This window comes from Sinocyclocheilus anshuiensis, unplaced genomic scaffold (genome assembly GCF_001515605.1).
Source record: "Sinocyclocheilus anshuiensis isolate Anshui unplaced genomic scaffold, SAMN03320099.WGS_v1.1 scaffold1891, whole genome shotgun sequence".
Taxonomy (NCBI): Eukaryota; Metazoa; Chordata; class Actinopteri; order Cypriniformes; family Cyprinidae; genus Sinocyclocheilus; species Sinocyclocheilus anshuiensis.
Genome location: NW_015549560.1, coordinates 545,411 through 555,501, shown reverse-complemented (window position 1 = coordinate 555,501; position 10,091 = coordinate 545,411). Strand labels below are relative to the sequence as shown.

Here is a 10,091-nt window from a genome sequence, read left to right as displayed (position 1 = left end):
ACCAGACAAGTCCTCTGCACAATCTGACCTGTGTTGCAGCCTGGAATTAAACCACGCCATGCTGGTTTCATCTAGCCAGAGGAGAACTGGCTCCCTGACTGAGCCTGGTTGTAAAAAAAAACCAAGATTTTTTTCTCCATTTCTGTCACCGATGGAGTTTTGGTTCCTTGCCACTGTCTCCTTTGGCTTGCTTAGTTGGGGACGCTTGACTGATTGCACAGACACTATTGGAAGAGAGCTGAACTGGATGGTGACATCACTGAATCATCAGTGAATTGATTTTAGCTGAAAAATGGCTCTGTTATTGTCTTCTTGCATCATTGACAAACTATTTTCCTGTTTGACACTGTAAAGCTGCTCTGGCACAGTATTGTATAAAGCGCTATACAAATAAAGGTGACTTGACTTATCTATAGTCGTCAAGGCCCTACGGGGCCCTCCCTTTAAGCTGCTCCAGTCGGTTGACTTGCGGCCTCTGTCGTTTAAGACCGCCCTCCCTTTGGCTTTAGTGTTGATCAAGCGAGTGGGTGACCTGTAAGCACTGTCAGTCAGTGCTTCATGTCTTGAGTTTGGGCCTAACGACTGTAGAGTCGTCCTCAAACCGAGACACAGCTATGTGCCGAAAGTGCTCTCCACACCATTTAGACCACAAGTCATCACCCTTCTAGCGCTCCCCAATGGGCTCTTAGAGTGTATGTTGAGCGCTCTGGCCTGTTTAGACATTCAGAGTAGCTCTTTGTGTGCTTCGGAGGCCGTTCTAAAGGGCTGCCGGTTACGAAGCAGAGACTATCTCACTGGATAGTAGATGCTATAGCCTTGACTTACGCCTCAGCGGGCTTGCAGTGCCCTATAGGTGTGAGGGCCCACTCCACCAGAGGAATGGACTCCTACAGGGCTTCTGTCACCGATTGAGTTTTGGTTCCTTGCCACTGTCGCCTCTGGCTTGCTTAGTTGGGGACACTTAATTTCCAGCAATATCGTCGACTTGATTGCACAAGACACTATTTAAACTGAACTGAGCTGGATGATGACATCACTGAATTCAACGATGAACTGCCTTTAACTGAAAATTGAGTGTTTACTAATGTCATTTTGCATTATTGACACACTATTTTCCTAATTAATGCTGTACAGCTGCTTTGACACATTCTGTATTGTTAAAAGCGCTATATAAATAAAGGTGACTTGACTTGGTCCAGCGGGATTTCTATTGCTGATATTTGTGCAGCCCCCCGGCTGATCGTCGCCGTCTACCTTCACCAGGTTTTATAACTTGGATGTCCCTGCCCTGCAGGCACAGATTTTGTCCACTTAATTCTATCTAATCACCTTTGTAAGTGGAGAGGGTTATGTTATGTAGTCCTCAGCCTAAACCCCTTGGGTCTCATTATTGGCTCATGCTTACCGGAGCCCTCAGTACGAGTGCTTTGGGGCTGGGCTCGCAGAGCAGCTTCATTTCTGCACTTGCTTATAGCACAGCGCTATTGGACGTGTTCCCCATAAGCGTGTTAACACAACGGGAGAGACCATTCAAAACGGAATGCTCCGGTTACTAACATAACCACGGTTCCCTGAGGTAAGGTAACGAGCGTTGCGGAGGCTGCCTTGCAATAAGGCTGCCCTCGAATCGATGACTGTCGCTTCAGTCGAAAGATTCTGCCGAAATGGCGCTCAGAGCCGACTTATATAAAGGTCGGCTCCTCCTCTTTTGGCGGGTTGAAGTGCCATTGGTTCGTGCAGCCACACGAACGTGAACAAATCAGACTTCAATATCAGAGTAAACAGGAGTTTCCCCATAAGCGTGTCAATGCAACGCTCGTTCCCTTATCTCAGGGAACCAAGGTTACGTTAGTAACCGGAGCGTTTTTATGCATCAAAACAAACCTATTTTTTTATTTCTTTCTTTTTCATTTTTCTAGGAAAAACTCCCAATTCTTTAATGAATTAAACTGGAAATCTACTTCAGCAGTGCTGAAACTGCTCTTAAAGCTTCAGTGATTCATGCTAGTGCCCATAGAACCACTTTGTAATGTTTGTAGTGGTGAATATGGAGGCATTATTATCCTGGAATATGTAATAATTACATATTAAATATGATGCAGCTGATCCAGTAAAATGATCTCATCCTGTAAAATATATATGGGTCTTTCCTAGGGGCAGCCCTGCTATAAATTCCAGTTTTATAAAGTTCTCCACTTTTTTGTTAAAATGAGGTTATGGGGTTGATGTTCTCTGTTGTTATGAGACTGTGTTAACAACTCCTGTTGTTATGAGACTGTGTTATGTGGCATTTGGCCTCTGATGTGTGAATCTATTGCTAGGGTATGATAATATTTGACATCTAACCTCCCTTCCTTGTCATTATTTCTGATTCAGTTTCTCTTGACACCCTGCAGAATTTATCAGCATTTTTTAGTTGTGCAGTGACTATTTGGCTTGCTTTATACAGTAGTTGTGGTTTACATATTGTTTATGTATATTTCTGTTGTTTTGTCTGCTCTGTATCTCATCCAGAGAAACTTAATTCCGATCTCAGGACCTGACCCGAGCATGACTGCTGACAGTCTAACTAACAGTTTACTAAGATTAGTAATATTAGCGTTTTGCAATATTGCTTAAAAACAGTATTGAGTTGAGAGCAGAGCTCTGAATAAGTATAATGATTTTATTTTTTATTTTTCCTGGTTTAAGTCAATCACTAGCTTCCCTCATGCAGTTTTATTGTCTGTGGTATCAGCCCTCAGATATATGTAAAAATGTATCATTTTTATGTGAAAAGATAAGAGGCTGAGCAGTGAGTGATCATCAGGCCTTTTTCTGCACTGATTTTTTGCTAGAAAATATTTGGAATTCTGGCAATTACATGGTCAAATGTGTTCAATAGTACTGCCAAAATGTTTAATTAATAACAAGCACTCAATGGGTGCTGATTCTGTGTGGTAATCCTACATGTTTTTTTGTTTTAGCAAATTAAAACTAAAATTAAATCTCACATTGAATCTAGCCAGGTTGAATCTGGACACTACACACAATGAATAACATTTTTTTCTAGTTATTTTTTTCTAATCATGTATGTCTGGGAAAATTATGGAAAAGTCAAAAGGTGTGAGAACCCTGAAATAAAGACAAGTCGTCTCTTTGTCATCCAGGCAGGGGAGCTGTTGAAGAGGCTTCTGACCCACAAATCTGAGACCCATCAGCCATCAGAAAGTGAACTGTCATCTTCTTGTAGCTTGCCCTCTCTTCTGGATGACAGTGTGGAAATCAAGCCGGCGAGGCCTTCCAAAACAAATAAGCAAACTGTTGGAACACAAGGTTAGTAGGCTAGTTTGACATTTCAGCTTAGCTGGCACTTTATTGCATTTACAAATTCTGCTTATTGCAAAGATCTGCTTTTCCGGTTTCAAATGAATAGCTTGTTTAAATACACACAGTTGTTAAGAGCCGTGCTCAGCCGGACAGTATAGATCAGAGAGAGAATCTGAGAGGGACTCCCCAAAAGCAGGCAAGCCACATTAACGGTTCATTTTCAGTGCTTAAAGCAGGGAAACATCAGCTCTGTGGCTCCGTTCTGATGAAGGCTGAAGAGGAGACCTCGAGTACTCGCAGGATGCCAGAGCTCTGACCCTCGTGAGAATACACTTTTGCCCAAATCTCATTTCTGACAAAGCCAGCCAGCCTTCATTCTCCCTTTAAACCTGTCTTAATCAGTCCTGCTGTTCAGATTCAAAAAGCTCCCCAACCCCCTTCCCGAGCTCTCTCTCTCTTTCTTTTCTTTCTCGTTTCTCCTCTGTCTTGCTCTTCCACTGTCTCTCTGAGCTGCGCTTTCCTTCTCTTTTCTTTGTTTCAGGAATTCAAAGTGCTGAAGAGGACAGTGCCGACCAAAGCCCAGTGGAAAGTATTCCTATTAGAGGTAAAAAGGCAGATCGAAGAAGTGCCCGTTCAGGAGTTCTTCTGTGTCCGTTTTGTCTTTCTCCTCGCACAGTAGATAATGGGGGTCCCTTTTTTTCTCAACTGGATAGCTGTGAAAGGATGACCAAGGTGAATCAGAGGTCAAAGTCCCACCTGAAGAGTGGAACAATTCTTCTAATTATCGGCAGAGAAAACAAACCAGTCTCTTTTCTTCTGCCTTAGGTATGGCTGAAACTGAGATTCTCAGAGCGCATAATGTGGAGGTTTAATTGTCCACCGGCCTGGTTGGGGGTGCCGCACAAGATCTGTCATTGGTTCTCATTATCTGCTAAACAATGCCAGCCAGAGGCGGACTTGAAAAGACTGGATGTCAAGGCATCCTTTGAAAAGCCTCGGGTAGCAAGTCCCAGCCTGGATGATGACATCACTGAATCATCAATGAACTGACTTTAGCTGAAAAATGGCTCTGTTATTGTCTTCTTGCATCATTGACAAACTATTTTCCTGTTTGACACTGTAAAGCTGCTCTGGCACAGTATTGTATAAAGCGCTATACAAATAAAGGTGACTTGACTTATCTATAGTCGTCAAGGCCCTACGGGGCCCTCCCTTTAAGCTGCTCCAGTCGGTTGACTTGCGGCCTCTGTCGTTTAAGACCGCCCTCCCTTTGGCTTTAGTGTTGATCAAGCGAGTGGGTGACCTGTAAGCACTGTCAGTCAGTGCTTCATGTCTTGAGTTTGGGCCTAACGACTGTAGAGTCGTCCTCAAACCGAGACACAGCTATGTGCCGAAAGTGCTCTCCACACCATTTAGACCACAAGTCATCACCCTTCTAGCGCTCCCCAATGGGCTCTTAGAGTGTATGTTGAGCGCTCTGGCCTGTTTAGACATTCAGAGTAGCTCTTTGTGTGCTTCGGAGGCCGTTCTAAAGGGCTGCCGGTTACGAAGCAGAGACTATCTCACTGGATAGTAGATGCTATAGCCTTGACTTACGCCTCAGCGGGCTTGCAGTGCCCTATAGGTGTGAGGGCCCACTCCACCAGAGGAATGGACTCCTACAGGGCTTCTGTCACCGATTGAGTTTTGGTTCCTTGCCACTGTCGCCTCTGGCTTGCTTAGTTGGGGACACTTAATTTCCAGCAATATCGTCGACTTGATTGCACAAGACACTATTTAAACTGAACTGAGCTGGATGATGACATCACTGAATTCAACGATGAACTGCCTTTAACTGAAAATTGAGTGTTTACTAATGTCATTTTGCATTATTGACACACTATTTTCCTAATTAATGCTGTACAGCTGCTTTGACACATTCTGTATTGTTAAAAGCGCTATATAAATAAAGGTGACTTGACTTGGTCCAGCGGGATTTCTATTGCTGATATTTGTGCAGCCCCCCGGCTGATCGTCGCCGTCTACCTTCACCAGGTTTTATAACTTGGATGTCCCTGCCCTGCAGGCACAGATTTTGTCCACTTAATTCTATCTAATCACCTTTGTAAGTGGAGAGGGTTATGTTATGTAGTCCTCAGCCTAAACCCCTTGGGTCTCATTATTGGCTCATGCTTACCGGAGCCCTCAGTACGAGTGCTTTGGGGCTGGGCTCGCAGAGCAGCTTCATTTCTGCACTTGCTTATAGCACAGCGCTATTGGACGTGTTCCCCATAAGCGTGTTAACACAACGGGAGAGACCATTCAAAACGGAATGCTCCGGTTACTAACATAACCACGGTTCCCTGAGGTAAGGTAACGAGCGTTGCGGAGGCTGCCTTGCAATAAGGCTGCCCTCGAATCGATGACTGTCGCTTCAGTCGAAAGATTCTGCCGAAATGGCGCTCAGAGCCGACTTATATAAAGGTCGGCTCCTCCTCTTTTGGCGGGTTGAAGTGCCATTGGTTCGTGCAGCCACACGAACGTGAACAAATCAGACTTCAATATCAGAGTAAACAGGAGTTTCCCCATAAGCGTGTCAATGCAACGCTCGTTCCCTTATCTCAGGGAACCAAGGTTACGTTAGTAACCGGAGCGTTTTTATGCATCAAAACAAACCTATTTTTTTATTTCTTTCTTTTTCATTTTTCTAGGAAAAACTCCCAATTCTTTAATGAATTAAACTGGAAATCTACTTCAGCAGTGCTGAAACTGCTCTTAAAGCTTCAGTGATTCATGCTAGTGCCCATAGAACCACTTTGTAATGTTTGTAGTGGTGAATATGGAGGCATTATTATCCTGGAATATGTAATAATTACATATTAAATATGATGCAGCTGATCCAGTAAAATGATCTCATCCTGTAAAATATATATGGGTCTTTCCTAGGGGCAGCCCTGCTATAAATTCCAGTTTTATAAAGTTCTCCACTTTTTTGTTAAAATGAGGTTATGGGGTTGATGTTCTCTGTTGTTATGAGACTGTGTTAACAACTCCTGTTGTTATGAGACTGTGTTATGTGGCATTTGGCCTCTGATGTGTGAATCTATTGCTAGGGTATGATAATATTTGACATCTAACCTCCCTTCCTTGTCATTATTTCTGATTCAGTTTCTCTTGACACCCTGCAGAATTTATCAGCATTTTTTAGTTGTGCAGTGACTATTTGGCTTGCTTTATACAGTAGTTGTGGTTTACATATTGTTTATGTATATTTCTGTTGTTTTGTCTGCTCTGTATCTCATCCAGAGAAACTTAATTCCGATCTCAGGACCTGACCCGAGCATGACTGCTGACAGTCTAACTAACAGTTTACTAAGATTAGTAATATTAGCGTTTTGCAATATTGCTTAAAAACAGTATTGAGTTGAGAGCAGAGCTCTGAATAAGTATAATGATTTTATTTTTTATTTTTCCTGGTTTAAGTCAATCACTAGCTTCCCTCATGCAGTTTTATTGTCTGTGGTATCAGCCCTCAGATATATGTAAAAATGTATCATTTTTATGTGAAAAGATAAGAGGCTGAGCAGTGAGTGATCATCAGGCCTTTTTCTGCACTGATTTTTTGCTAGAAAATATTTGGAATTCTGGCAATTACATGGTCAAATGTGTTCAATAGTACTGCCAAAATGTTTAATTAATAACAAGCACTCAATGGGTGCTGATTCTGTGTGGTAATCCTACATGTTTTTTTGTTTTAGCAAATTAAAACTAAAATTAAATCTCACATTGAATCTAGCCAGGTTGAATCTGGACACTACACACAATGAATAACATTTTTTTCTAGTTATTTTTTTCTAATCATGTATGTCTGGGAAAATTATGGAAAAGTCAAAAGGTGTGAGAACCCTGAAATAAAGACAAGTCGTCTCTTTGTCATCCAGGCAGGGGAGCTGTTGAAGAGGCTTCTGACCCACAAATCTGAGACCCATCAGCCATCAGAAAGTGAACTGTCATCTTCTTGTAGCTTGCCCTCTCTTCTGGATGACAGTGTGGAAATCAAGCCGGCGAGGCCTTCCAAAACAAATAAGCAAACTGTTGGAACACAAGGTTAGTAGGCTAGTTTGACATTTCAGCTTAGCTGGCACTTTATTGCATTTACAAATTCTGCTTATTGCAAAGATCTGCTTTTCCGGTTTCAAATGAATAGCTTGTTTAAATACACACAGTTGTTAAGAGCCGTGCTCAGCCGGACAGTATAGATCAGAGAGAGAATCTGAGAGGGACTCCCCAAAAGCAGGCAAGCCACATTAACGGTTCATTTTCAGTGCTTAAAGCAGGGAAACATCAGCTCTGTGGCTCCGTTCTGATGAAGGCTGAAGAGGAGACCTCGAGTACTCGCAGGATGCCAGAGCTCTGACCCTCATGAGAATACACTTTTGCCCAAATCTCATTTCTGACAAAGACAGCCAGCCTTCATTCTCCCTTTAAACCTGTCTTAATCAGTCCTGCTGTTCAGATTCAAAAAGCTCCCCAACCCCCTTCCCGAGCTCTCTCTCTCTTTCTTTTCTTTCTCGTTTCTCCTCTGTCTTGCTCTTCCACTGTCTCTCTGAGCTGCGCTTTCCTTCTCTTTTCTTTGTTTCAGGAATTCAAAGTGCTGAAGAGGACAGTGCCGACCAAAGCCCAGTGGAAAGTATTCCTATTAGAGGTAAAAAGGCAGATCGAAGAAGTGCCCGTTCAGGAGTTCTTCTGTGTCCGTTTTGTCTTTCTCCTCGCACAGTAGATAATGGGGGTCCCTTTTTTTCTCAACTGGATAGCTGTGAAAGGATGACCAAGGTGAATCAGAGGTCAAAGTCCCACCTGAAGAGTGGAACAATTCTTCTAATTATCGGCAGAGAAAACAAACCAGTCTCTTTTCTTCTGCCTTAGGTATGGCTGAAACTGAGATTCTCAGAGCGCATAATGTGGAGGTTTAATTGTCCACCGGCCTGGTTGGGGGTGCCGCACAAGATCTGTCATTGGTTCTCATTATCTGCTAAACAATGCCAGCCAGAGGCGGACTTGAAAAGACTGGATGTCAAGGCATCCTTTGAAAAGCCTCGCGTAGCAAGTCTCAGCGCCAGCTCAGAAATTTAAAACTATCCATTATTCCACTTGGCTATCTGATTTCAAACTGTGCCTTTCATGCGCAGGGCTAGCCCAAGAGTGCCACGGAGAGAGAAGTCCAGCTTCTCACTGCAACTAATCAAAGGCATTATGGTAGTAGAAAACCGCCTCTGCTGTCCCTGGCTTCTTATGCGCTGTTTACAGGCAGCTAATGAAGACTGCGTTGAGTTCTGTTGCCTTTCGTATTACATCACTTTGCAATCATCAGTGGAAACAGCATCCGAATGTTGGCCTTCCGCCGTCTCCATGTTGGTAAAGCGCCGCCATGCACGATAGTGTTTTATGTATATGGCGAACAAAAAGGAAATCTTTAGATGCTTTTTCTACAAGGTTCTGATGCCTATATTTTGCAGTCATTACACCGGAAGAAACGAGCAACAAACAACATGCCATACTAGAGATATCAGCATAACGAGATGCTGGAAAGTATTTTGTCTTTGGGGGCATAACCACTTTGCAATTTGTTTTTCTGTTTGCTTTCGGCATTTAAAACTGACATACTTTTGTTTTCCAGGGCTCATTTTCAAAAATGATTTTAAGCTTGAATGCTCGCTGGTTAAAGATCTCAATTTCCAAAGTTTATAGAACATGAAAGACAGTGTTTTAAATGGAATCCTATAAGATGGTGCGTCAACACAAAAGCCAGCGGGTTCTTTTTTGCCGAGACGGCAGCCTGTCTGTGTGCGTCTGGATTAGATCAATAGTTTAGTGCTCACTCACTCTTTTTCACCTCCTCTCTTTGCTCATCAGTGGTTCCTCTCTCATCATCGGCATTATTTGATTGCTTCAGTAAATCAGGGCTTTGAATGAAGAAAAAGGATCTTGAGGGTACAAATGTTTAGGTTTTCACATCAACACAAGTTCACACAATCAGCTAAGACACGCAGCGCCTCTCCTCCACGAATCCATTAGGGTGCGTCAACACAAAAGCCAGCGGGTTCTTTTTTGCCGAGACGGCAGCCTGTCTGTGTGCGTCTGGATTAGATCAATAGTTTAGTGCTCACTCACTCTTTTTCACCTCCTCTCTTTGCTCATCAGTGGCCTTAAAGAGCTGATGTTGGTTCATCAAGCATCAGGGCTCTGGAAAGTTGGAAGTCGAGGTCTTTAGCAAATATTTCACTAGCTGCTTTCGCATTTTGTAATTTTTTTTATTTAATTTTTTTCTATAGAGACCAAAGCATATCAGCTGCTTAAACAGTCTGTGGCACAAGAGAGGCACTGGAGTGACTCGGAGGAGCAGAATTCTGAGCCGTCAGGTAACGGAAAATAATAATCACTTTTTAATTTGAATAATATATGTACATAAATAGCCCTTTCTCTTTTAAACTACATGTGCAGCGCCCATTTAACCCAGTTACATTTCAAAAATGTGGAGAGTTGACTGTTATTCATAGTCAATATTTGTATTTTATCAGACAAATATATGATATTTCTATATACATTATAATTATAGTGATCATAAAACTTAACAACCCTGTGTATACATGCATATAATGCATTTTTTTATATTGTAGTATAAATGTGTAATAATAACACACCCTTTTCCCTTCTTTTTTTATTTAAATTATTAATTTGTTATCCAAAGATATCAACACATTGGAGAGGTCTGAGGTGCTCAGGGACTCTTTAACGCAAAACAG

General features: G+C 42.4%; 1 protein-coding gene across 2 annotated transcripts in view; it reads left to right on the top strand.

The window, feature by feature from the left end:
- The window catches only part of kiz (kizuna centrosomal protein), a 68,405-nt gene that overhangs the window by 46,286 nt on the left and 12,028 nt on the right, over positions 1 to 10,091 (top strand). The window contains exons 10-13 of one of the 2 annotated variants that reach the window (XM_016445188.1): positions 3,150 to 3,315; positions 3,851 to 3,913; positions 9,621 to 9,707; positions 10,037 to 10,090. In XM_016445188.1, coding sequence (XP_016300674.1) covers positions 3,150 to 3,315; positions 3,851 to 3,913; positions 9,621 to 9,707; positions 10,037 to 10,090 — 370 coding nt within the window. Of the gene's footprint in view, positions 1 to 3,149; positions 3,316 to 3,850; positions 3,914 to 9,620; positions 9,708 to 10,036 lie in introns of both variants that reach the window. The other variant, XM_016445187.1, reaches the window with a different exon arrangement.